Source organism: Microchirus variegatus, assembly GCF_963457635.1.
Source record: "Microchirus variegatus genome assembly, chromosome: 19".
Taxonomy (NCBI): Eukaryota; Metazoa; Chordata; class Actinopteri; order Pleuronectiformes; family Soleidae; genus Microchirus; species Microchirus variegatus.
In genome coordinates this window covers 4,951,544-4,978,821 of record NC_139820.1, presented here as the reverse complement: position 1 = coordinate 4,978,821, position 27,278 = coordinate 4,951,544, and the positions used below count along the sequence as shown (strand labels likewise).

At 42.5% G+C, this 27,278-nt stretch overlaps 3 protein-coding genes across 6 annotated transcripts; all 3 read left to right on the top strand.

Moving 5' to 3' along the window:
- Positions 1 to 5,487, top strand: asb5b (ankyrin repeat and SOCS box containing 5b). Of its 2 annotated transcripts, XM_083905956.1 has the most exons (8): positions 25 to 164; positions 957 to 1,008; positions 1,862 to 1,941; positions 2,489 to 2,596; positions 2,939 to 3,092; positions 3,249 to 3,383; positions 3,745 to 3,936; positions 4,632 to 5,487. In XM_083905956.1, the coding sequence occupies exons 2-8, from the start codon at positions 957 to 959 to the stop codon at positions 4,757 to 4,759; spliced, it is 849 nt and encodes a 282-aa protein (XP_083762082.1). In that variant the 5' UTR covers positions 25 to 164; the 3' UTR covers positions 4,760 to 5,487. The 2 variants fall into 2 exon arrangements, with proteins under 2 accessions (XP_083762081.1, XP_083762082.1); XM_083905955.1 differs by lacking the exon at positions 957 to 1,008 and having other exon boundaries at positions 1 to 164.
- A 1,397-nt stretch (positions 5,488 to 6,884) lies between these two features.
- galnt7 (UDP-N-acetyl-alpha-D-galactosamine: polypeptide N-acetylgalactosaminyltransferase 7) lies at positions 6,885 to 19,563 on the top strand. 3 transcript variants are annotated; one of them, XM_083905942.1, is made up of 15 exons: positions 6,885 to 7,013; positions 8,120 to 8,222; positions 9,388 to 9,694; positions 12,192 to 12,358; positions 12,586 to 12,716; positions 13,010 to 13,089; positions 14,520 to 14,702; positions 16,539 to 16,656; positions 16,745 to 16,867; positions 17,768 to 17,883; positions 18,129 to 18,231; positions 18,362 to 18,460; positions 18,859 to 18,984; positions 19,089 to 19,119; positions 19,437 to 19,563. In XM_083905942.1, exons 1-15 carry the CDS (start codon positions 6,891 to 6,893, stop codon positions 19,541 to 19,543), a joined length of 1,917 nt encoding a protein of 638 aa, XP_083762068.1. In that variant the 5' UTR covers positions 6,885 to 6,890; the 3' UTR covers positions 19,544 to 19,563. The 3 variants fall into 3 exon arrangements, with proteins under 3 accessions (XP_083762068.1, XP_083762066.1, XP_083762067.1); XM_083905940.1 differs by having other exon boundaries at positions 9,376 to 9,694; XM_083905941.1 differs by lacking the exon at positions 14,520 to 14,702 and adding an exon at positions 14,061 to 14,243 and having other exon boundaries at positions 9,376 to 9,694.
- Positions 19,564 to 23,890: 4,327 nt separating this feature from the next.
- Positions 23,891 to 26,546, top strand: saraf (store-operated calcium entry-associated regulatory factor). The gene is made up of 7 exons (XM_083905951.1): positions 23,891 to 24,019; positions 24,507 to 24,685; positions 24,823 to 25,015; positions 25,103 to 25,399; positions 25,566 to 25,719; positions 25,805 to 25,920; positions 26,090 to 26,546. Exons 1-7 carry the CDS (start codon positions 23,947 to 23,949, stop codon positions 26,113 to 26,115), a joined length of 1,038 nt encoding a protein of 345 aa, XP_083762077.1. The 5' UTR covers positions 23,891 to 23,946; the 3' UTR covers positions 26,116 to 26,546.
- The last annotated feature ends 732 nt before the right edge of the window (positions 26,547 to 27,278 follow it).

The window sequence follows — 27,278 nt, the reverse complement described above, 5'->3', positions numbered from 1 at the left end:
GGCACATCTGAGCGGCGAACGCGTGAGTTGGACCCGCAGGAACATGCCCGAGGTCCCGCCTGGAGCTCCGGAGGTGTCCCGGAAAAGAGGCGCAGAGGCCGGAGCACCATCTCAACGAGGCCCGGAGAGGAAGAAGGCCTGCTGGGGCATTCTGACCAGCCAAGGTGGGTGAACCGCTGAGCTCATGGTCAACATCCGAGATTAGATTAGATTTTACTCTTTTGATCCCAATATGGAGTTTTGTAGTAGGGAGTTGTAGAATTATTATTATTTTAAACATTTCTGCACCAAACAGTGATTTAAAAAAAAAAAAAAAAAAGTAGAATATATGAAATAATAATAAAAAAAACATTTTTCTTTAAATAAGAAAATAGATATGAAAAGACGAAGCATTACAATTATAAATTAATAAGAATATTCGCGTACAAAATAACAATATAGAAATGTAAAATTGGATTAGACACAACAACAAATTATGTAAAATAAGTAAATAAAATATAATATTTAAAATAATAAGTATAAATACCAATATATAATATAATATATAATAGAAAAACAGTGAATACAATAAAGGTAACATAATGAGCAGTATAATCCTTTTCAAGGTATTTACATACTATACATTTTGCATTTTATTGTGAAAAATAACATGAAAAAGTGCAGTGATACAAGATTTTGACAAAAACAATGTAAAAAAAATATATTATAATTAAAAAAGATAATAAAGAAGCTACGACAACTTGAAAATATATGTATAAAAATGTAAAAAAAAAAATTGAATAAAAGATGAATAAAAACCAGGTTGTGTTCCCACTGTGTGGTTCAAAAGCAGATTATGTGTTTTTACAACCTATTTAGTTGACATTTAGTAAAACATTCCAATGACAGACAGTGATAGTAAACAGTTGGTCAGTCTGTGTCGAGCCTTTCTGTCAGTAATTTCTCCTTCATTCAAGATGTCGTACACGTACCAGTGGCTGGATGGGCCATGGGGAGACGGAGACATGGGTATGTTGTGTAGACTCTGTGTGTGTGTGTGTGTTTTCATGTATGAGGACACATTTTGCTTCAAACCCGTCTTCGTGAGCACATTATTGTCATTATGCATTACATATTTATGAGTGTCCTCACTCAGAGAGCTGTGTGTGTGTGTGTGTGTGTGTGTGTGTGTGTGTGTGTGTGTGTGTGTGTGTGTGTGTGTCACTGACACCACAGCTGCAGAGAAAGAGTTTCCCCAGCACCAAATATAACCACATAGTTCACTACTGCAACCTCTGATACACAATCTGTGAACACATACACTTTACCAGGTGATTTGTCGCCCCCCTGTGGTCATCTGAGTCATTACCACAACACAGTGGTCAAGTTCTTCTGAGGACACTGCATTGACCATATTATTTAATAACGTTCAATTCTTAACCCTAAACCTAAATCCAGTTCCTCAGATATGAGGTTCTGCCTCATTGGGACCAGGTTTTTGGTCTCCATGAAGACCAATGGTCCTGACAAGGTCAGTGTTTATGACAGAAAAAAAGGGTCAGAACACACACACACACACACGGGACATTCAAAGACATAATGCAAATACAGGCGTCTCCGAACCTGAACTCTCACCTAAAGACCAAAATGTCCTCACAAGGACAGGTTTTCAAACAAAATGTGTCCTCACAGCCGATTAGACATACACACACACACACTGAGAGACAGAATTGTCTCAAGTTTTTTCTTCAGGTTTTGTGTAATTTATCCGCCTTTTTTCCCCCCCGTAGCGTGACTCCGGAGACGTTAAAGTGGTCACGTCTTAGTATTAAGGTGTTTCCCTCTGTGTATGATGTGTGTGCGTGTGTGTGTGTGTTTGCAGGCTCGTGGGCAGATCGCTCCCCTCTCCATGAAGCGGCCTCTCAGGGTCGACTGCTCGCTCTCCGCACTCTGCTGGCTCAGGTAATGCCATTAAAGACGGGGTAGGTAATTTTGTTAGAGAGGTTTTAATGTGGAAAAAAATAATACATAAAAAATAAAAGTCTAAATACATTATTTATTATAATTTGTTGTTGTCATTTGTCATTCTCGATATATTGCTGGGCACGCTAACACGCTAACGGCGTCAACGTTAACGCACATTAACGAATGACGCGTTTCCATGGCGACAGACCAGAAAAAGACACGCTCGATGTCATGTTTACGTGCCGCGGCGCCGTTTACCAGTTAGCTCCATTAGCCGCGTTAGCGCCTTTAGCGCACCTGCAGTCGAACTGGAACAGAGCTAACAAATAACCAGCGTACCTGTGTACTGCGCATGTGTGCGTCTGTTTTTAAAGTTCAGCTTTACTTTAGTGACTAATTTTAACAATCGGGAGTCGCGTAAACATGGAAACACATCACATACGCTAACGTACCGCCGTTAACAAGGCTTTTGCACGTCTTTCATAGTTAAAATCATAATAAATCTTTGTGCTTTCTTTCTTTCTTTCTTTTTTTTAAACCTTAGGGATATCACGCTAACATCGTCACCATCGATCATGTGACCCCTCTCCATGAAGCCTGTCTGTCGGGACACGTCGCCTGTGTCAGAGCGCTGATAAACGCCGGCGCTAATGTAAGCTAGTCTTCATGTCACCGTCGGTGCAAGAGATAAAGTCATTGTTTATATATGTATAGTATATACACACGTTTATATATGTAGAAATACACGGTTACACTTTCGATTAGGGAACACATATTCAGCATTAACTAGGTGCTTAATAACATGCATATAAGTCGCATACTAGCCCTTTATGTATATAGTAAATATTAAGCACGTGCTTAATGATGACTAATAAAGGGCTAGTATGCAACTTATATATATGTTAATAAGCGCCTAGTGAATGGCGAATATGTGTACCCTGATCTAAAGTGTTACCTGCTAATGCTAATGTTGTCGTTTCGCGTCCGCGCGCAGGTGAACGCCGCCACCATCGACGGCGTCACTCCTCTGTACAACTGTTGTTCCTCTGGGAGCGGCGGCTGCGCGGAGCTGCTGCTGCAGAGCGGAGCGCAGCCGCGCGCCGCGCTCGCGCACCACCCTTCAGCTCTGCACGAGGCCTGCAAGAGAGGTGTGCACGCACACACCCATAAACAAACACACAAACACAGTTGTTACAAGAGCAAACAGTGACGGCTCATTCCTGCTCAAAGAAGCAACACAGTTACCAACAGTTAATGATTTGGTAATTGTGGTAATTACATCCGTGTGTGTTTGTTGTGCACAGGTAGCAGCCAGTGTGTAGAGGCGCTGCTCTCTCACGGTGTTGATCCAGACTACGTGGTGTCTCACCTGGGTTCTCCTCTCTACGTGAGCTGCCTCCACCAACACACCGCCTGCTCCCGGATTCTGCTGCACAAAGGTGCGTTTCATTCACTGTCCACACCTGTCCTGTCGTCACCTCCTGCACCCCCCCCCCCCCCCAGAGGGCTGGGTTTAAGCGTTTCTTCTCCGCAGTGTGTGCAAAAATGCTTTGGTTGATGGTGAAATGTTGTTTAGAGTAAAGCGGCGATTACACTTCTACGACTGCGTAATGCGCTATCCAACCGTGTAACCGCGGAGAACTTGCGGTCAGCGCGCCCATCGTGGCAAATCGTACGAGCTGTTCACGCAGTTGGCTTCCGTGTCGATAAAAAGCCGACAGGTGTGCCGTTTCTCCTGCAGTGATTCTCATGCGTACGACCGTTCAAACCCTACGTTTTCTCCTCCTTCGTCTCTTCCAGGTGCCAGCGTCAACGTGGGCAGAGACGGAGACAGCCCTCTTCATGCCGCTGTCACGCAGGACGACGCTGACCAGGCGTCAGTCTTGCTGGAATACGGCGCCGACGTCAACGTCAGAGACGATAACAATCGGCGACCGGTGGACCTGGCGCCCCCTGGTGGAAAAACAAAGCAGCTTCTCCAGGCATTTGAAGGTACAGGAAGCGAGACGCTGTTCACGTTCATAAACCAGGCAATATGTCGGGCAACTCGTCTTCTCAGCGCCTGGATGCTGAAACGGTCGCGGACACGCTAACGGGCGAACATTTTACGGGATCACCAAAGATCTCAAGAACGATAGAGTTGTGTCACTGCTATAAATCACGCTCGATGCTATTGACGTTGAAGTTTTCATCCAGATTCATCGCAGTTTCCTGGTTTGCAGTTAAGGGAAACTTAAGGGGCGCGTAACTCCGCAAAAGTGTCTTCATTTTCCCTTTCAGCCAATTTCGGCGCTGTTACAGAATCCAACGCTAATTGGCGTAAATATCTTGGCGTTTTTCGCGTAATTTTATTGCGTAACTCTGCAGCAGAATGAAATATTATCGGAAAGGTGAAGATAATGCGGTTATCGTATATACCCGTTTCCATATGTACTCAGTCTGTCTTGCTTTTGCTTAAAGAGCGCAAAGCTTGAAACTGACACTGTTCATTTTTCAGAGGCTTTTCCTGCCAGCATGGCAGGGTTAACATACTGTAGAGCTCTGTAGTACTGAATAAGGAAAAGTGCTGCTTTTCCTGCCGACGCGGTGATGTAAACAAAGAGTCACGTGACGCCTGGAGCTCCATACTGATGCACTGAGGCTGAAAAGTAAAGTAAACCACGTTTTTTTTTGTCCCCTCCCTCCAGTTTCTCCGAGGACTCTCCGCCAGTTGTGTCGTATCCATATCAGGCGTCTGATTGGTCGCTCCAGACTGACGGAGCTGCACTGTCTTCCTCTGCCCTCTCTGCTCACTCAGTACCTGGAGCACACATAGGTGTCCACGCCACTTTGTGTATCGTTGAAAATCGCACGAGGCCTGCCCTCAAAAACTCAAAACTTTTGGGAAAACAGTGATGTCATTTGCTGTCACCACCTTTCTCGTCGTTGTCGTGTCTGTTTGGTCAGTTTCTCACCTGTTTCATGTGCATGATCCACGTCTTCTTTTACCTTTTTAGATGTACTTCTGTGCCACATTCAGGCCGGGTGGAATCGTACAGGGACCTGCATTTGCCTCCTGACTGGTTCTTATCAGCTGCGACTTGACTATCTTTCTGTGTCTCGTTAGTCATTAGTAACAAAAAAATCAACTTCCTGTTTACACCTTCATGTGCCTGCCCAGTTTATTTGAATGGTCATGTGATATACTTTTTCAGGCATGTATGTATGGATGCAGATTACGTCTGACACTGGACTTTTTATTATTATTATCTGAAAATGCCAAATTTAACTGAAAACATATATAACATAATAACATATAGGTTGGTTATTTCTGTTGAATCAAAACGGGAAAAAAACAATCATATTTTATCATTCTGCGTTTCTTGACTTCACTTAATTTGTTTTAAATTGTGCTCATGTTTCTCTAGTTTTTTTAATTTATGAATCATTCTATTAATATGTTTTAATAATTAATTGTTTTGCCTTTAAACGTATTATTATTAATTTATGAACCACTATAACCTTGTTTGAAGAAGTGCTATATAAATAAAGCTTGTTATGTTGATGTTATTATTGTGAATGTTCATATCTACAGAGTAAATGTGATGGCTTTAATGGTTTTAATAGCCTGAGTTGACACCAGTGTGATTGACAGCTGGTGTCGCACAAGAGGAACCTGGTGGTGGCGCTAGCCAAACTTGACCACATTCCAGTTGAGAAGTTCGGAAAAAAAACATTTATTTTACATAAATAAATAAATGCATAAATATAAATTATTATTATTATTATTAATATTTATTTATTTATTTATTGATATGTCAGGTCTCGTCCTCCATAGTCAACAAGGCGTTTTCGATAATAAATAGCTCATCTGGATATACACATACTTTCCAGCCATTTAAAAGGCAGTGGCGTAGACAAGGGGGTGGGGGGTCCTAATGGACAAAAAACGAATAGTACCCTCGAGAGTGGTAAAAACACGAGCCCAACTGGCTGCCATTCATTTGTGGCCTCAAAAGCATAATATTTTTATCAATACATAAATAAATAAATACAGGAATAAATAAATACAGGAATAAATGTAAAGCAAAAAGCTGTATGTATTTATTTATGCATTTATTTATGCATGTTTTTATTTATTTATTTATGCATGTATTTATTTATTCCTGTATTTATTTATTTGTGTTTATTTATACATTTATTTATTTATTATTGTATGTATTTATTTATTCCTGTATTAATTAATTAATTAATTAATTAATTAATTAATTAATTAATTAATTAATTTATTTATTAATTTATTTATTAATTTATTTATTTATTGATATGTCAGGTCTCGTCCTCCATAGCTGACCTGTAAAACGTTCGTAAGTTCCGCGTTCCCATGGATTACAACAGCGAACGAACCACAGGCATTTTTGTTCATAGCGAAGCCGCACACGTCAGGAACCAGACAGACGGACACACCTCGTGTCTCCTCCCACAGCAAGTCAAACCTGAACCTGCCTTCATCATCATTACCGCACACGGCACCCTGTCAGACACCTCGGAGACACGGGCTGAATCAGTGTAAATAACAGTCAACATCCAGAGCGAGAAGAGAAACGTGTGTGTGTGTGTGTGAGAGAGCAAAGCCAGTGGTGGCGTATCAAATGCAGTGACGTTAGCGGGGCAGCAGTGTACAAGAGACGGACACAGGGCTCGCCACAAGCCCGGTGAATCAAAAAAACACCGACGTGGAGCTGGAGCTGTCAACACCGCGCTTCAGACTTTTATCCCCGCTGTCGGGTTAAACTGCGTGGGCGGGGGGAAACACGCTGACAGCCCGGTTAGCACTTGTTAGAAGAAGCAGCACAGGAGCAGCAAGCAGCAGCTAACTTAGCTTAGCATAGCGGTGGGGCAGCTAAGCCCGGCTAGCCGCGGGACCGGGACCCGGACGAGGACTAGGACGAGGACTAGCGTCCGCCATGAGGGTGAAAGTGGGCTTCCTTTTACGGAGTTTGCTCGTCGTTGGGACGTTTCTCGGCTTGGTGGTGCTGTGGTCGTCTCTGACGCCCAAACCCAACGATGACAACCCCTTCAACAAACGGGTAAGTCAACAGCACCCCCCCCCCCCCTCCACAAACTTCTATGTTAGGAAGTTAACAGAGCATTCATCGGCTCTGTAAGAACAGTGTGACCGTGGATGGTGTCTCCAGGACACGCTTTAATTCGTTCATTCAGGCAGCTTTACTGTACTGTAACGGTTGTCATGGAGATTGGTGTCTGGCTGCCTCATTGAGCCCCTGTTGTATTTGTATTCGTCTATAGTTAATCAGATTTTCGTCATCCCTTTTTTTTAAATGTAGCACCAATCAAATTGATTGTCAGTGTTCTGTGGATGTGACAGTCCGACTATAGCACACAACAACAGGTTCAGTCCAGGATGTACCATGTCCGCATACGTCACCACGAGGCGGAACTGAGGTGTGCACAGTTGGCACGAGCTCAGTCAGTACCTGGGGAAACCATGTCGATCCATAACTGTGTGGTGTTTGTTTAAAATTCAGACATGTCCACATTGATCCAATCTCCTCGTGCATCTATATTTAGCATGTGTTCTAGGGATTTGTTTGATGATCAAAAGTTAATCAGTTAATGCGACGATGATCCATGGATCTTCAACTAACAATAACAAAGAAGTCATTAAAAGTGAATCATTGTTGTTTGTGGAGGTTTTGTTAACGCTGAACGACATTTTTTTAAATTTTCTGATGTGTGTGTGTGTTTACAGAACAAGCGAGTACTCGATTAATCAGGAAAATAACCGACGGGTCCTGGATTTCATATTAGTACACAATAAAGTGTCTACAGTGCACAGCTCTGTTGACATAGTTGCGTTGTCAGCCACACAATTAGCATCATACCAGAGTTTTTGACTGTCTTCTGATTTTCCAGCTTCTTAAATGTCTATATTTTCTGGTTTCTCTGCTCCGTATAACAAAGAAATGACTAAAAGTGAGGTGAAGTGGGTCAGCGTTTGTACCTGTGGAGGGGCTAGTGCTTGATATCGTGCTTTTTCTAGAACACTCTCGGAAGAAGAATGCTGGTAATACAAGTAATCATAGTTTCCATTAAAAAACTGCAAATTAAGAGCGACCTAACCCCCCCCAAAAATAATCTAATCATGTTAAATATGTCATTTACTCCCACGCAGGAAGGCAATATGCTGCCCAACGAAGGTCCGTTTAAGCCTGTGATGCCGTGGCCTCATGTGGAGGGAGTGGAGGTGGACCTCGACGCCATCAGACAAAAACACGGTGAGTTCCAACTTTCAACGTCGCCTACGTCTCGCATACTGATCCAGAAGACTTTTATTTGGATCGGTATAGAGCCTTACTCCGGGACAAAGTCCACGCATATGATTTAGATTTGACAGTCGCAGATTATAAGAAAGAAGGATTTCTTGAAAATTGGATCATCGCACTACCCACCGATGTCATCATCAGTGTAGATTTTTACCACAATTCAATGGGAACATACTTTCAGATTGATCCGTCAAAATCGGTACGTGGAAAAAGTTGCACTTGCAGATAAAGCCACGTCGATAACAACATATCCTCCTTGGTGGAAGGCAATAAATGAGGGTTAATCATTACCGTCCTTGCTTTGGAAGTGTTTTAACTTTGTGTGGTTCCACACCAGCGCCAGAGCTTCTGTGAACTCACCGTCTCTGTCAGAATGCGGTCTTGTGAAAGCTGCTTGTTGGGTTTACAGCTGCAACGACACTCAAGGTTGAGTGCTTTACAAAACCGAAATGGATGACGGCTCTCTCTCGTCGTCATCGCTCCCCTTTCCCTTTCGAACTAGACCAACTACTACAACAACCTGTTGGTTTCCTTGACTCGTGCCGAGACCTGGCAGGTGAACAACCTGACTGACACGTTGGTTGACTCTGCTTATCTGTTGTTTGGTTGACTCTTAACTCCGCTTATGTCTTTTCTTGGAGTCCATGTTTGTGCAGATGTTTCCCTTTCCACCTGGAACCCTTTTAAAAACCCTTTATTCAGGAAAGGGGTTTTAAAGGGTTCTCTGGATCAAAATGGTTCTTACCGGAACCATTAGTGTTACCAAGAGCCCTTGAAAAACCCTTTCTTCAGCCCTTGTAGAAGGACCCTTTTGGAACCCTTATTTCTAAGAGTGTAGAGAAATCCTGCACTTTAATCTTTTCACGTTGTTTTGTCTTTCTTCAGTTGGACAGATATCGCGATGTGTCGCTATTAGAGCTGAAACAATTTGATTATTAAATTCATCGTCAACTATTTTGATTGTCGATTAATCGCTTTTTTCATGTTTAAAACGAGATTTCTGATTGTTTTAGCTTCTTATATGTGAATATTTTCTTTGTTTCTTTGCTCCACATCACAAAGGAATCATGTGGCGTTTTATTCTTTTGTTTTTCTTTGTGTCCAGGAGCTGTTGAAGATTTCCAGAAACCCGAGCAGGAGCTGAACCAGAAGCAGGTGATGCAGCAGCAGTATGTGACGTTCAAACCCCAAACGCTGGTCTACGACAGCCCCGTCCTGAGCCGAGGCGTGCTGGGAAACTTTGAGCCAAAGGAACCGGAGCCTCACGGGGTCCTCAATGGTCCCGGAGAGGAAGCTAAGCCTCTTGTTCTGGGCGCCGAGTACAAAGACGCGGTTCAAGCCTCCATCAAAGAGTTTGGCTTCAACATGGTGGCGAGTGACATGATCTCACTGGACAGAAGCATCAACGACATACGCCACGAAGAGTAAGTGCCTTGTTCGCTGCTTTACCTCACTGTCAGACGGCCTTTTTCCTTTTTTGTATAAGCCGCTCACGCCCCACTCCAAAGTCCTTAGAGGATAGAAGTACATTTTCACATCGGAGCACACAGAGATTGAATTGTTGCTGCCTCCGTCGGTCGCTTCAAATGTGTTATTTTGTGACTTTGAAACCCTAAGTTCGGTTTTATTTTACCTAGCAGAAGAACAGCAGACTTGTCTGTCTGGTTCTGTTTGTTGTTTTTTTTCCTTGAGTCCGTGAAATTTGCCCTGAAAATAGATATGGGGTCATTGAAAGTCCTTGAATTTTGTGCAAGAAAGAAGTTACCTACTGCTTGAGGCCTACGCAGAACAAATGTAGAGTCGTAATTACTCGCGGCATGGTGGACACTGTCTCTCTTGCCGCCGTTGACGTGAGATTCCGTGCAGAACAATGAGCGAGTAAAGGCGAGCAAAGAGAGTGCAAATGACGACGTGATGAAATAAGAATTCCAAGATCTCTGTCTCACCGGAGACAAATTACAAAGACTGACTTTGACCAAGATTCCAAGGACAATCACTTGTCCAGATGCAGTAGTTTTAAGAGTAAGGTACCAAGATTGAATTAGCTTGACGCCACGTTACCCCCGATGTTTTAGAACCTTGTGTCCTGTTTTGGTTTGAAAACTCTGAGGCTGCAGTTTAATACAAAAGTACCAAAACAATGACACAGTCACTGCATTCTCACTCCAGCGACTGGTGCTTATCAGCCATGGCTGGACTATGAATGAAACATTTTTGTTCTTAAGAAGTTTTTCCTGAAGACCTGAGGGCAGCAATGTTGTGAACCAAACTTATGAGCTGACCTTTATTTGACCTTTACTTCATTTTTGGATCCAACACAAATCATTTAAGTCTCCTTTTTACTGAATTTCCATTTCTATTTGACTGCCTTTTATTTTGTCACGCTCCGTCCTTTCATTGCTCATAGTACGTCTTGTACCGATTTACTTTGTTTTATTTATTTTGACCTTCTTTTACCCCCTGTCTTTATTAGTAGTCTAGTCTCCAGTGTTTCCTCACTTCCTCAACTCTTTACTTCTTCTCCACTTCCTCCAGTAGCGTCTTAAAACACAATACCAGCACACAAGTGTCTGCTGAAACAGTTGTTGGGTTTGCGGTTGGCTGTTTTCCTTGATTATGTTTTTATCCTGTTTGTTTGCCAATCGGCAATGTAAACACGCATTAGGAAGGTGTAACTGGTTCACACCCAACTAAACACTCTGCCTTTAAACCCATCTGACAGCTACAGGTTGGGAAGGCCCAGCCAGTTGCTTCATAATCCAGCCAGTGAAAGACATCTTTGTAATATTTATAGATCACCTTGGATGAGTGTTGTGTAAAGTGCATTGTGTCATCAGTGTAATTACCCCACTGTAATTTCTCTGACATAGCCTCACTTTACTGTCTGTGTTCTTGTCAGAAACAGTCTTCAGGTTTGCCAGTTGAAGCCAAATAGGAAAATTAATCAACTTCTAATGGTCTCAATCACTAGTTCTTCAGGTCTTTGTCAATATCAAATGATTTATGTATAATTCTCCCATTTGGAAGGAAATGGACGACAAAGCATGTCACTTTTGTAGTGTGATCGACTGCCTATTATCGTCCCAATAGGAGCCTGGTTGCATATGACGTCTGTGAACTTGCAAAATTGAGCGTAGCACCGCCCCCAAAAACAGGAACCTCAAGTTCTGCCGTCACCACTTTGATGTAGTTCTATAGACTGTCGTGAAGATATTAGAGCTCCAACGATTATTTTTAGGGCTGTCAAACGCACGCCACGTTTCCATGACGACTGACCGGAAAAAGACACGCGTGATGTCATGTTTACGTGACTCCGGATTGTTAAAATGAGCCTCCAAAGTAACGCTAAACTTTAAAAACAGAGTCACACATACGCAGTACACAGGTGCGCTGGTTATTTGTAGCGCTGCTTTTTTCGTTTAATAAACACACCGCTCCAGTTTGACTGTAGGCACGCTAATGGTGCTAGAAGGAGCTAATGCAGCTAACGGAGCTAACTGGTTAACGGTGCCTGGACTCCGGTGTCAGCTCCTTGAATGAAAATGTCAGTCTTTTTGCTGAAAATAAGGTCTACAACCAATTGAATATTTGGCCAGAACATCATCAGACATCAGTGCCTTAAGCCCTGTGTTATACTAACAATAATGTGAGTATTGTATTTAATCAGCAGCTTCTTCTACTTCTACTTCTTTGAACCTAACGCATGCAAGTAGTTATTTTTTACCCCCCAAACCTGGCTGTTACCATGAAAACAGAAGTGTTTTTGTTTTTATTTTCCAAACCAATCATTTAGTTGAAGTTAACCATCAGTTCTAGCAACAGAATCTTAGTTGAATTCATTCAGATTTTTTTCAGAATAAAAGCTCTGTTTTTGTGAAGACAAGCAAGTAATTTGAGACCGACACACTTCTCCCTCTGTAGGTGTAAGTACTGGAACTATGACGACAGACTGCTCACCTCCAGCGTGGTGATCGTGTTCCATAACGAAGGCTGGTCCACGCTGATGAGAACTGTCCACAGTGTCATCAAGAGGACGCCCAGGAGATACCTGGCTGAGATCGTCATGATCGATGACTTCAGCAACAAAGGTGCGTTCGCTCGCGTTGCCATGAACTTGTTAAACACGTTTCCTCTCACTAATGGTTTAACTGTATATGTAGATGTTTTTCGTAGGTCGACCGACATGGGTCGAACAAAATTGAACAAAACTATTGGTCTCTTTATTTACAGGCATGGATTAAACATGCAAAGAAATGCTGTCACATGTATTAATGAGAAGTTCCATCTGTGTGTGTGTGTGTGTGTGTGTGTGTAGTCCATCTCAAGGAGCGTTTGGAGGAATACATCAAGCAGTGGAACGGTCTTGTCAAGCTCTACCGAAATGAGAAGAGGGAAGGTCTGATCCAGGCCAGGAGTATCGGAGCGCACAAGGCCGATAAAGGACAGGTATTGGTCGCTCTTTACTGCCTCAAATTGGTGTTGACTGGTAACACATCTGTGGATGTGAGGTAAATCTAGCAAAGATAGCTAAGACACACTCAAGTTTTTTTTATCTATGATATCCTATCCTGGTATTTTGTCCTGTATCGGACCTATACCAATACTGAGTATCGTATCAGCAAGGGTTATAACCCTATAATATAGAAGTAGTTTGGTCGATACCACAACAGTATTGCAGCTCACATGGGTTAAACTAAAACAAAGACGTGCCTGTGGGGGTGTGTGTGCTTGTTTTGTAGGTGTTGATCTACCTGGACGCTCACTGTGAGGTGGGAGTCAACTGGTATCCTCCGCTGGTTGCTCCGATTTCAAAAGACAGGTAGCGCAAACAAACGCTCTGAACGTGCATTGTTCAGTCTTCACACATCTCAACTTGCTAACTTGTAGATTGGTAGGTAGGAATGTCTTCTTTTAGCTACATTTAGGCTAACTTGTAGGTAGGAATGTCTTCTTTTAGCTAAATTTAGGCTAACTTGTAGGTATGAATGTCTTCTTTAAGCTAAATTTAGGCTAACTTGTAGGTAGGAATGTCTTCTTTTAGCTAAATTTAGGCTAACTTGTAGGTAGGAATGTCTTTTTTTTAAGCTAAATTTAGGCTAACTTGTAGGTAGGAATGTCTTTTTTTAGCTAACTTGTAGGTAGGTAGGAATGTCTTCTTTTAGCTAACTTGTAGGTAGGTAGGAATGTCTTCTTTTAGCTAACGTAGGTAGGTAGGAATGCCTTCTTTCAGCTAACGTAGGTAGGTAGGAATGTCTTCTTTTAGCAAACTTTAAGCTAACTTGTGGTAGGTATGTAGGTCAGAAGGAATTTCTTCTTTTAGCCTAAAATTCCCTAAAAATGTTTCATTCATAGTTGTCGTCTGTACTGTATATTTAATCATCACCTTCCTTTTCAGCATATCTGTTGTTTTTTCTCTTGTGTTTGTTTGTGTTGTTATACTACAAATATAAGCGAATCAGACAGCACATTAAAGGTACAGTATGCAGGATTTCTCAGCGTTATTGATATTCTTGATGATCCCCGAATCAGATCCCAGCTTCAGGTTTCAATTAGGTATAATCTGAGGCGAACGACAATTCTGTGGCCCTGCTCTTTGCTCCGTCTACTTCCTCACAACTGAGTGGCGTTACAGCGCCACATACAGGCCTGACATATATACTGCAGCGTTAAGAGTTGTGTCGTGGACGAAGATATTTCTTTGACGCATAACAGAAAATAATTGAGAAGCACTGTGCTACAGTAGGACGCATACAGACAAAAGTGTGTGTGTGTGTTTGTGTGTACGTGTAGGACAGTGTGTACAGTGCCCCTGATAGACTATATAGATGGTAATGAGTACACTATGGAGCCTCAGCAGGGTGGCGATGACGACGGCCTGGCTCGAGGAGCGTGGGACTGGAGTCTGCTCTGGAAGAGAGTCCCACTTAGCCAGAAAGAGAAGGCCGAACGAAAATACACCACCGAGCCTTACCGGTACACACCGCAGAGCCAGCGTTCTAACACTCACTCATCCCTGTTCTGTTTGTGTCTCCATCTCCCATCCCTTCATCCCACCTGTCCTCTCCTCCACTGTCACTGTCTTGGTGTCTGACACCCCCCACCCCATTTGTCTGTCTTGTATTGGTTTGCTGGCTGTATTTGCTTCCTTTTTTTGTCCCCCCCCCCCCCTTCATGTACATCCACCCTCTACACCTCTCCCTCCCGTGTATCTTGTACGCATGCTCCCCCCTCCCACCTCCATTCCGTCAGAACGGTGTGTACGGTGCCTCTGATCGACTCCATACACGGCGAGAGGTACACCATGGATGCCCAGGGTGGAGGAGACCAAGATGGCTTTGCTAGAGGAGCCTGGGATTGGAGCATGCTCTGGAAGAGAGTTCCTCTGGGAGAGAGGGAAAAAGACCTCAGAAAATCTCAGACTGAGCCATATAGGTACACAAAAGTCTCCTCACTAATCCAGGGCAGTGTCAACACAGGAGTAAAAACATGTCCCAGCAAACCTGGATCAGTGCTTACTAAATGTCTGACTCAGGCCACACTGGATGCTTGTGTGTAGCATGTAAGGGCTGCGTCGCTGATCTGCTCTGTCTCGCCTATCTTTTCACCCGGCATTGGTTGGTCCTTTCGGCCAATAAGAGCAGAGATGGATGGTGCTGCGTTTCTGTATGATTAGTAACTGCTGTTAAATGTGATACAAATTAGATTGTGGTTGCTGTGTTGTCTGAAAAAGACGCCGATGTCGTACGATTTCCGGCAACAGTACTGCAGTTTATACGTGGTCTCCTATGTTCGTGTCAAAGCCTGGAGAGAAGTCCAGTCCGACTCCAGTCCGACTAAGCATGTACATGCAGTAATTGGACTATGAATCGCATTATTCCGGTATGTTAGTCTGAGTAAGATTTGCTCAATGTTAGTCTTGACTAAGATTTGCTCAATTTTACTCAGACTAACGTGTTAACATGACATTAAGAAAACCAGATTATTGTCTCAGTCCGACTAAAATGAAACTTTGACGACATGCATGTGAAGTCGCGCTGTTATATGGACTAATTTTGCTTTTAGACGCATGGGAAGAAGTCGTCTTCGATAAAGCGAGAAACTGACAACAGCAGAGGAGACTGCGCAGTTTTGTCGCCACTTTTACGCTAGCTGTGCTCAGAGCCGCCGACGAATTTCCGCTCACATAGTTGTTGTGGTCACAATGTGTCTTCGCCCCCCCCCCCCCCCCGCCTGAAGTGTTGTGTCTCAGTATCTACACCTGTACTTACAAGTGGTCAGGCGCTGTCCGATAATAGAAAGCGCATTTTAATTTCAACACAGACTTTGCTCAGGCATCCAGTGTGACCATATTTCTTCTTTAACATCAACTAACTTGTGAAGAAGCTGATCTCAAACCAACTCTACTGTACATATTCATGTCAGAAAAAAAGAAACGTGGGATGTGTAATTGCCAACAAACTTAACCTATAGGTCGACATCTAACCAACTGCACTCTCTCTGATTGGGAGCATCTCTAACCACTTCTCTGTTCATCAACTGTCCAGTCTCTAATATCTCTAACCCTGGGAGTTAATTGGTGCTGTCTTCTGCTCTCAGTCTGATTCTCTGATGATACTGCTGCAGCTTTGGCAAATTGAAGAATTCCCTTCCTATTTATCAGGTGGCGGGCTCTGATTTAGCATCTCATTTTAGCCAATTCAAAGATCTGATGACAACATAGCAACACTGCCCTCAGTCAGAAGTAGCCAATCTGGGGGATGAGGAGATTTGTGCTGGGACGGATCAACAGGGCAGCTTCCTCTGTGAATTGGGATCGGACTGGGGCACCATCATCCCCCCCCCCCTCCATCTTTCCCCAACCTGAACACTTCATCATCCATCATGTCATCCTGTCATTCTGATTTGTTCTCACTTTGCTTGTTCCTCTGCTCTTCTTCTTCTTCTTCTTCTCAGTGTTGTTATCATCACATGTCGCATACGACAGCAAAGCGCTAACGGCGGGACACACCAAGGCGACTTCAGAAACGCAGAGTCGGCTCACGCCAACTGTTTCTGTAGCGTCTCACAAATGGAAAACCAAAAAGCAGAGGCCACTCGGCTAGAATTGATAGCGTAATATCATTGCATTGATACTGAATCGTGGTCTTGGTGTGTCCCGACCTTGAGTGATTCTGGTGTGAATCTCTGACACAGATGCAGTGTTATAACGTCGGTTTTTATAAGCGTGTACGTGTCGTCTTGGATGTGTGTGTTTCTTCATGCGTGAAGGTCTCCAGCCATGGCAGGAGGTCTCTTTGCCATCGAGAGAGACTTCTTCTTTGAGCTGGGTCTGTATGACCCGGGCCTGCAGATATGGGGAGGAGAGAATTTTGAGATATCGTACAAGGTAAATGTCCTTGTTTATACCCTACTCGTAGTGATGGTTTCAAAGGTCTTTTTTACTACAATATTGTCTTTGTTTTTGATTCACGCAGATCTGGCAGTGCGGCGGTCAGCTGCTCTTCGTTCCGTGTTCTCGCATCGGTCACATCTACAGACTGCACGGATGGCAGGGGAACCCACCGCCTGCACATGTTGGATCTTCGCCCACTCTGAAGGTAGAGTGTCCTTGTGTGGACGCAACAAATAACAACCATCAGAACCTTTTAGCTGTTCCATACTGGACACGGCTGTGAAAATGATAGCTTCCATTTTAGAGGTTTTTTCAGATTTTATAGTTATTACACTAGTTTTTATATACTTTATCGAGGTTTTACATTACTTTCATGTTCTTTCCAAAGGTTTATTTTCCTTTTTTCATCCTCACAATTAACTAGTTTAGGTAGTTTTATCCTAAATTGAGTGATTGTTGCATTCATTTTGGTATAGTTTAAGTGTTAAGTTTTAGAATTTTCTATTTTACTTTAAGAGTATTTTAGCAACAATTTGATCAAGGTTTTACATAAACTATCGTGTTTTTTCCAAGGTTTTATTTAGTTTTTTTCACTTTTATAGGGTTTTATGCAAATTTTATATTCAATATTTCACTATTTTGTTATATCATTTATAAGGTTTTGCATTCCTTTTCATGTATTGTTTTTCAAACTTGTTTTTAACTTTACATTTATGGGGTATTATCCAAATGTTATAGTTGTTGGGTTTGTTTTTTTTTTTCTCTTTATTTATTAGGTTTTATCCTAATTTTAGATATTATCTTCTTTTTTTATTATGTTTAACAGCATTTTATCCTAATTTCATAATTGTAATTACTTTATACAATGTAGTTTTTACATAAAAGTTTAATGTTATGTCCAAACTTTTTGATTTAGAAAGCAGAACAGAAGTCTGATAGTTTGAGTCTGTGAGTACACATGCATAAAACAATTTATCTTCCTTTAATGTCCTATTTGGGAAAGGAGGAGCGCAAATTTGCAGTTTGTCTTTTGTCATCACGTCTGTTCCTGCCGTCACTTTCTACTGTGTACTATATAAATATATATATGTGTGTGTGTGTACAGAACTACGTCCGTGTAGTGGAGGTGTGGTGGGATGAATATAAGGACTATTTCTACGCCAGTCGTCCCGAAACTCTCACTCTCGCCTACGGGGACATCAGCGAGCTTAAACGTTTCAGGTAAAATGTGTTTTTTGTTTTTTTTTTACGCAAAAACAAATGTAACAAGGAGACATTCGCACAACAAATACAGTCAAGACACTCTACAAGTTGAAGAGCTGTTGAGTTGAGGCCCTGGTTACAGTTGACTTTTTTGTTCATCTTGGTCTATAACGTCTTTCCACCAAGTTTGGGGAAATTTGGTGGAACTTATTTTATTTTAAATGTATTTATGATTCGTAAATGACTTATCAAACGTTTCTCAGGGAGGAGCATCGATGCAAGAGCTTCAAATGGTTCATGGAAGAAATAGCGTACGACATTCCGGCGCACTACCCTCTGCCTCCTAAAAATGTGGAATGGGGGGAGGTGAGTTTAAACACACAACAAAAACACAATTTTGGTTGTATATATCATCTCTTTTAATTAGAAGGAAGTGAAATACTATTTATATGGAAGGTTATAGAAAGGTTTGAAAATTTAACCTCTGTGTGTATAGATCCGCGGCTTTGAGACCAGTTATTGCATTGACAGTATGGGACACACCAACGGAGGCAACGTGGAAATTGGACCGTGCCACAGAATGGGAGGCAACCAGGTATGAAGCGTTTAACGCGGCGTGTTGTTTCGTCTCCCGTTTCCTGCTCTTGCTCGAGCTGCATTTATAATCGATTCATTGTGTGTCGCTTTTAAATGTATTAAGTGACGGAATATGGACGGAAAATAAGTGTCACGTTTTCTCTACCATCACCTTTAACGTTCAAGTCTTCTACCTCATTTCAAGTCAGAAAAGGTTGTTTATTGGCAAAGTTAAATGTTGGATATATTCTAAAGATATCATATACTGTAGAAGAGATAGATTTTATTACATACAGAATCAGTCTTTACCTTGTGTGACCCCACAGCAGTAATCATACACAGCTAGAAAAATAATAACGTGAATAATCACTCGCGCTGACACTCATGTTGCGGGGTGTGTTTGTGTGTGTTGCACAGTTGTTCCGTATCAATGAGGCCAACCAGTTGATGCAGTACGACCAGTGCCTGGCCAGAGCAGATAATTCAGCTGTCATTATCACACACTGTGAGAGGAACCAGCACAATGAGTGGAAGTACTTCAAGGTGACGCGCACACACACACACTGAAGAAAAGCATACAAGACAAAGAGTGTCAGTGTGTGAAGTGTGTGAAGTGTAAACCCATGTTTGTCTTTCTCTGTGTCCAGGATCTTCATCGGTTCACTCATGTGCCAACAGGTAAATATGTGCTTTCCTATTTGGAACGCCTATTGCGCATGCATAGAACAAATCCGGTTCGGGTTTCCGGAACGTGTTCCCGGTACGGGTTGGGTAGCTACAGTTATTTTGTTTAACTTTGAAAAGGGAGGACGTCCTCCTGAATGGATAATCCCCAACACCAAAGCTTTTTTGGAAGGAAGTGTTTCAGGTTCTACGTCATAGATTGCAAAGTAACGTACAAACCCGCGGACTCGCCTGTCGGCTCCACCCGAGTTCGAGCTTGAGTTGCTAATAATAATAAGCGGGATAATCATTCATGTGTTCTCTCCTGACAGGGAAGTGTCTGGACCGCTCTGACCTGCTCCACAAAGTGTTCATAGGAGACTGCGACAACAGCAAAACCACTCAGAAATGGGAAATGAACAACATCGTGGCTGTATGAAGAGCGGCGCACGGGGGGGGAGGGGAGGGGAGGGGAGGGTGAGCGAGCATCTACACACTGATTCACACCTGCCAAGAAACACATCCACACTATACGTTTACAGACACTGTCCTTCGATCGAGAAGATGTTCTTGTCATGAGCCAATCACTGTCAGTGCACCTCTAAAATGAAGGAGTCAGAGTGAGTCAGGCTACATTCATACTACTACGTTTTCATTATTTATAAAAAAAAGATGTTTAAATCAAGACCAAATTGGAAGTAATCTGCGTCCATATCAACACACCTATTCTCTCTGAGTAGTTTTCAAAGATTTTTGCCTGCTTTGTCTAAAACTCCAGGTGAGTTTTAGTTGTTGTAGTTGGAGGTCGGAACATAGGATTTCAAGATGGCTGCCACTCATACAAACACTTCTGTTTCAGTCTTACACAGAGTACGGTTCCATTTTTATACATGGAAATGTTGCTTTGTTGTCGTTATCGACTGGCATTGCTAACAACGTGCACACGTCCGCGTTTAGTTTCCTAACTGGAACACGGTCATCTCGGAGCTGAGTTCACTTCAACATCCGAGAATTTATGATTTTTTTCCAAAACGGAAGTATGGATGTAGCCCGTGTGATCACCAATAACAGCTTCAGCCCAAAACTGCTGGCTTCGGCCTCTGTCAAACCTTAAGTGCGTGTACTCAGCTACTGCACAGACGGCAGGTGAAGTGGTAGATAAGGCGCTGAAGCTACTGGCGTTCAAACACTGAACCGGGAAACGCGGTGGCCTCCGTCTCTGTCCGTTCTCTCGGGCTCTCAGGTCTTTTCTAAGCAGCTGCATAGATTATCTTAAATTGATCGCGTCACTCCTAAAACCTCATTTACACTCCGTCATTGTGACAGAAATGCACCTGTGGAATTTTCATGCGTCGCCTATGCCGTAGTATTTTGTTCACCACAAAAGTCAGACTCTCTTCTGCATAAATTATATCAACAAATTTATTAAAAAATTGCACAATTATAGACACAAATCAACAATATCCCTATCTGGATGGCCCTGTCAAGACCTGATCCGTTCTAGAGACCCGATTTGTTCTATATGCGAAGTGCGGCTAGCTCCTATCAAGACCTGGAAACAGCCTTCAAAAACCAGCAATGCTAATTTTCTCTTTGGACTTTGGTGTGGTATAGTGAGCGGTTTACAAACTTCAGTTTTCAGAAGGAAAGAGCTCTCCAATGCCGAAATAAAGCCACTAACGTATTCCCGACATATCGTAGACTAATGGCTGCTAATGTGTTTCTGCGAGCTAGCAATGCTAATTTTCTCTATGGACTTTGGTGTGGGAGAGCGAGCAGTTTACGAACTTCAGTTTTCGGAAGGAAAAGACTCTCTAATGCCGAAATTCAGCCACAAACGTATTCCCGACATATCGTAGACTTAACCTTGTGTATATTTATTAAGCTAAGTTATTGTGTTAAGTGGCTAAAGTATGTTTTTCTCTATGTCCTTACTGAGGGCTAGCATGTGCGCAGTTCGTGAACACTTTTTGTCAGTAACTCTTGTAGGAAGTAGCCGCACTTTCGCACGAATCTGGTAGCTGCTGGGCTTTTTGCACGGCAGCCATTTTGACGGGAACATCGCAGGTGTAGCTCATCACATGAATGATGGCTGGGTTCCATTTAGCTCGCTCAGCTTCAGGGTGCATGCAGGTTCACAGTCGCGCTGTCCTGACTTGCGTGAACGGAACAGATCCGTCGTCAATGTGATCGGTAACATCTCAGCTGAAATTTGTGAAAATAGCTGCTGTGCAAAAAGGGCCTAGCTGAAGGTCGGTGTGCGGTTGCCATGGAGACGACTAAAGTTTTATCAAAGGTGTCATTCAATGGAGAATAAATCAGGCTTTAATATTCAACGGTCTAGCTCTAATTACACTTTTTTAGGCTGGACTCAAGAAAAAAACAGCAGTTGTACCTTTTAAATTTTTTTTCTTCTAACAATTGTGAATGTGTTAGGTTGATGATGATGATGATGTCGTGATGGCTGACTGTTAAAGAAACTGTTCTGTGTGTGAACAATCGGGGCCGTCAGAGAGGACCTTAAAGGGATAGTTCAGTTTCCCCCGCTTCATAACATCTATGCCCACTTATATTCACTAAACTGGAATTTGCGTATAAAATGTTCATTCTCCTGCACCAAAGATCCATAGAAAAAAACCTGTGATTTTTACGTCACGGCACAAAGGAGTTGTTGATTCACTGCTGTCTCCCATCACTAAGTTAAAATGTATTATTTTGTGTCTTCTGCGTTTAAAATCCTCTGTTTAGACTTTCATCAGTGACACAAACTTGCCAAATGAGGCAGCAGTGGACCCGCAAGACTCCTGTCTCCCTGCTAGCTAAAAACGCTATTTTTCTCTATGGACTTTGGTGCAGGAGAGAGTTAGCGGTTTTGGCTAACGCCTGTTTTTCTTTATGACCACACTGGCCGCAATGTTTTCACTGAGCGTAACAATACGGACCATTTGTTAACCACACATACACACACAAATATATATGTATATATATATAGAAGAACTATCCCTTTAAAGCTTATACTGTAAGTTGCTAGGCTACCGTAAGTATTCGCCACATGCTTATCAACACTGACTTGAGCCTGAAAGAAGATGTCCTCCCACATAAAACCTCATACAGAGTTGGTTTGTGTAAACCAGTGGTTCCCAAAGTCTGGGTTGGGACCCACAGCTGGGTCACAGGAAATTACAAATTAGTCCGCCTCCCACCCCCCACAATTTTCCCGACCTTTTAGTTAAGATTGTGTGTATTATATTTTAAATAATGGTTTGTTTGTTTTTCAATTTTCTTAGAATTTATTTGTTTGCCAATTTAAATTTATATTAGGTTTCACAGATATGGCTCTAAATTATGCAGAAATGGGTCCCCATTTAGAACGTTTGGGAAACACTGGTCTAAACCACCTGAAGCTCCGCCCCCACTGTGCTCCATCTTCCATCCCGTCTTCTACCATGACAACTGATTAGTTGCAGATTTACTGATTTTTATTGGCTTGAATGAGTTTTTTCGTACGTGGACACGCACCGAGAGCGCCGTGATGTGACCTTCCTGCCTTACTGACTGCCTCGATGACTAATTCGGTAGCTGACCTGTTGACTGTGACCTCGTAACTTCCCGTATGAAAAGGAAATTAGAATAAAAACACACCTCATTGTTGGTATGGGGGGTGATATCAGTGAGAAATGCACAAGTTATGGTGGAGAAAATGAAATGTGAGTGGGGGGGATAAAATGTGACTGCTTTTTTTATTTTTTGTTTCTTTGTTTTTATTTTCGCAAGGGAAGGGGGTCTGGTGTAGTGATCATCGCGTATGCAATGTTTTGTACAATGTAAATAGATTTCTTTCTAAAGACGATCATGATGCTTTTTCTGTGAAGGGCCTTGAATGATGTTGTAAATATCTAACTTATAGCAGAGATTTAATAATATGGGCTGAGCAGTGGGTGATTGAGCAAAATAAAAGACCTAATTTTTACTATGACCACAGTGTTCTGTTGTTACTGTCATATTTATTTGGATTTAGACGACTTTATTGATCCCCGGAAGCTCTTTTTATCTGTCAAAAGTTAGCCCAGTTGGCTAAAAATCTGCCAAAAAAAGAGTCCGTTTTTACTCTGTCAAAAGTTAGCCCAGTTAGCTAAAATTCTGCCATAAAAGAGTCTGTTTGTCAAAAGTTAGCCCAGTTAGCCAAAATTCTGCCAAAAAAGAGTCTGTTTGTCAAAAGTTAGCCCAGTTAGCCAAAATTCTGCCAAAAAAGAGTGCATTTTTCTGTCTGTAAAAGTTAGCCCAGGTAGCTAAAATTCTGCCATAAAAGAGTCTGTTTTTTTCTGTGTCAAAAGTTAGCCCAGTTAGCTAAAATTCTGCCATAAAAGAGTCTGGTTTTTCTGTGTCAAAAGTTAGCCCAGTTAGCTACATTTCTGCCAAAAAAAGAGTCTGGTTTTTCTGTGTCAAAAGTTAGCCCAGTTAGCTAAAATTCTGCCATAAAAGAGTCTGGTTTTTTCTGTGTCAAAAGTTAGCCCAGTTAGCTAACATTCTGCCAAAAAAGAGTCTGTTTTTTCTGTCTAACTAACTCCTCCACCAAATAAGTCTTTGATGCTTTGGAGAATTAAACCCTTGGCTTTTATTTCATTGCGTGAGAAAGTTCGAGAAAAGCACTTCCGGTTCACGTCGCAGCCGCCCCGTCATTGGGTTTCACCCTCTTACATCATACCCGCTCTATGGGCTGTGATTGGCTGAACCGACCGTCGTGCTCGTCCCTCATTGGCTGACGTGAACGAAAACAGACGACATAGCAGAATGTCCGGGTAGCTGTTGACATCGCGCTGAAGTCAAGGAAGGAAGAAGAAGATGGAGTTTAAGCGGCTTGTTGTGGCGCTGTTGCCGCTTGTGTTTCTGGGACATGTCCACAGCTGGGACGACGGTATGTTCGTTTCTTTTTTTTAAAACGTCCGTTTGAATGTTAATGTCAGTTTATGTGGCGTTGTTTTGAGCCGCCATGTTGATGCTGACACTTCCTGTTAAAACTCTAGCGCCTGAAACCCTCGAGCTTGTCGTGAAGTACATGTGTTATTCGTCATTGCTGACATTTATGACGTTATTAAGACCAAATTTAATTATTTAATGCTGTATTCACTGTATATACTTGTTATTTTTAATGGACCAGTTACAGACCACCTGTAAGTACAATTTCTGGGTTGCCAGGTCGTGGTAAATCCCTCTTCAGCAGTCACAGATGCAAACTACGCTTTGTAGAATTGTAAAAGGTAGACATTAGTCATACATATAGTGTTATATACATATATTGAAAGGTATTTTCACAAATCAGTGACAATTTATTTATTAAGAGAACAGTACGCCCTTTATATTAATATATTGGTGTTGTGTTTTTTCTCCTCTCCCTCCTGTAGAGAGTGTACTGCTGCGAGACGTCCAGGTGTTGACTCTGTACAAAGGTCGCTTCACCAGGGGGAGGCGCTCTCAGCCTATTCCTCAGCTCCAGTGCGTTGGTGGCACAGCGGGCTGCCACACCTTTGTCCCAGAGGTGGTACAGTGTAAGAACAAAGGCTGGGATGGAGTGGATGTACAGGTGAGGTCCAGGAAAATAATCACAAAAATATCTCCTGCCCACAGTCTTCAACCTACACAGACAATTTTTACATTTGTCATTATTGATATTTATTGATTATTGATATAGGTTTGGTGTAAAATGATTCCGTTTGACAGTGGGAGTGCAAGACCGATATGGGCAACTCGTACCGTTTTGGTCGCATCGAGGTGAGCTGTGAGGGCTACAACCATCCCAATGATGCCTACATCCTGAAGGGCTCCTGTGGACTGGAGTACTCGCTGGAACTGACTGAAGACGGACAGAGGAGGACACAGGGAAACAGCTGGGGAGGATCCAAGGGATTTGGAGGTGGGATTGTCAGATCAATGAGGCTTCATGTTTCCAGACATTGGGTGACATATTTAGAAAGTGTCTTTTTCTGTCCGTCTGTCTCAGGTCTCGGGGGCTTTGCCTCCAGTTTCTTCAGCGGTTTCTCCGGGAACAATCGCCAGCAGCAGCAGCAGCAGCAGCAGCAGAGTCATCACAGCTCACACTCATCTCAGAGTGACGATTTAGGAGGCCTGCTGGTGGTCGGTGTGCTTCTGCTCGTGGCCTATTGTGTCTATAAGATGTTCCTCAGTGGAAACATGCCCCAGGGGGGGCAGGACGGAGGACAAACCGGTTACCCTGGAGCTAATAACCATGGCTCCAACGCAGGACCTCCACCCCCAGGATTCAAACCCGACTTTACAGGTACTGTAACAGTTAGTCCTAGACCTTATCCACACGGAAACAGGGCTTTCGATATTCTTTTTCTTCTTCTTTTTTTTTAAAGAGGTCATTTTTATAACTGGGTTTGTAAATACCTGCTCATTTTTGTGTGAAAAAGACTTGAGAATCTCTTCCCCCTTCTCTTCAGGACACGCTGGGGCCAACCCAGGCTACGGTTTCCACAGTGACTACACCCATGGACAACAGTTCCCAGGAGGCCGAGCTAATACTGGCACAGGCGGAGGTTTCTGGAGTGGCATGGGGACAGGAGGGCTGCTGGGATATCTCTTTGGTCGTCAGAGGTCAGTAAAGATGGCGATGGAGGATATGTTCTTCTTTTCATTTCACTCACAGACTTCAACATTTTTCTGTGTGTGTGTTTTGCAGAAACCATGGCAACAATTACAACAACTACTATACAAATAGTAGACCTACACACTCCTCTTCTTACCCCTCCTCCTCCTCATCTTCTTCCTCCTCCTCTGGGACTCGGACTGCTTCAGGTATGTTGGCGTGTTAGCTTAGATGGCAATGAATTTAGTTGACCTGATTCATCCCTATTTCTGAAATACAACGACATGCTGTGCTGTCGTCCAGTCATTCTCAAAGACTGGGTTACAGGTGGGATGTTATGTGGCACATTCAAGACTAACATCTCTGATTGGTCACCAGGTTTCGGAGGAACCAAGAAAAGATAGGAGGTGTGGAGGTGAACATAATGGTCTACAGTGGACGCTGGGGCTTTCTGCGTCGTGGCTTCTTCTATTATTTCTGGGTACTGGTAGACAAGTGTATACATGCAGTAATAATAATAATAGTGGTAATTAGATCTGAACGTGGCCAAAACAACAGCAGGAGGAAGAGGAGCTTCAGATGAATGACTTTAAATATTAAAACAGCCACTCTTCTGTTGAACAGGTTTCTAAGGAACTGCTCTGTGAATGTCATGTTAAGACATTTAAAGCATAATATAAGCTTCATCCAATCAAAAACACACAAATGTGTATTTAACTCACCATCAGTTTGAGCCCTGAGCCTATTGTCCTGCACATGATATCATATTGTGTTGTTTTTGTTTTTTTCAAGTGAATAATTACTGTATTTTCTTGTGATACATAATAAAAAAAAAAGTTTAATATTTTCCAGAAAGACATTTTTTTTTAAGTTTATTTGTTGTTGCGTTAAAATCACAAATTAAATAGAACACATTCTTCCCCGCTCACCAACCCATACAATCTGAAATAAAACGGTTCAATCCATGATACAATACAGCAATGAACAAGGCAATCAGAGATGGCAAACTCTGGCGCCCTCTGTTGGTCATAGTGGCAAATGTGGGAAACACAAAAAAACACCTGCATCTTTGAAACAACTTTGTGTACAATATCAAATAATTATATCAGTGTTTAAGTTACGTTATTCATGCCAGAGTTGTTTTTTTAACTTTTTTAAATAACATGATTAAGTTGCATAAGTGGCATAATGGGTCATAACAATATAGGTGGGAACTGCCGATCAGGTAACGTGTGTTGCTGGACGGAGGGAGGGTGAGCGCACACAGTTTTTTGACCGCTTCACTTAACTAAATACAATCTAAATGGCAGACTCTGGCGCCCTCTGTTGGTCGTAGTGGCAAATGTGGGGAAAAAACACAAACCAACAATATACCAACCTGTATATATGTATATGTATGGCTTCGATAGACCTTTGTGTACCTTTGATGTTGGATTAAAGGATACTGTGGACACTTTGATACCTTTGATGGCTTTGATAATGTACTGTGTATATATCTAGCAGTAGGTTGACGTGTTCGTTAGAAGCTCTTCTCGGCTCGGTGTAAAAAAAAGTTTATTTCCTTTGA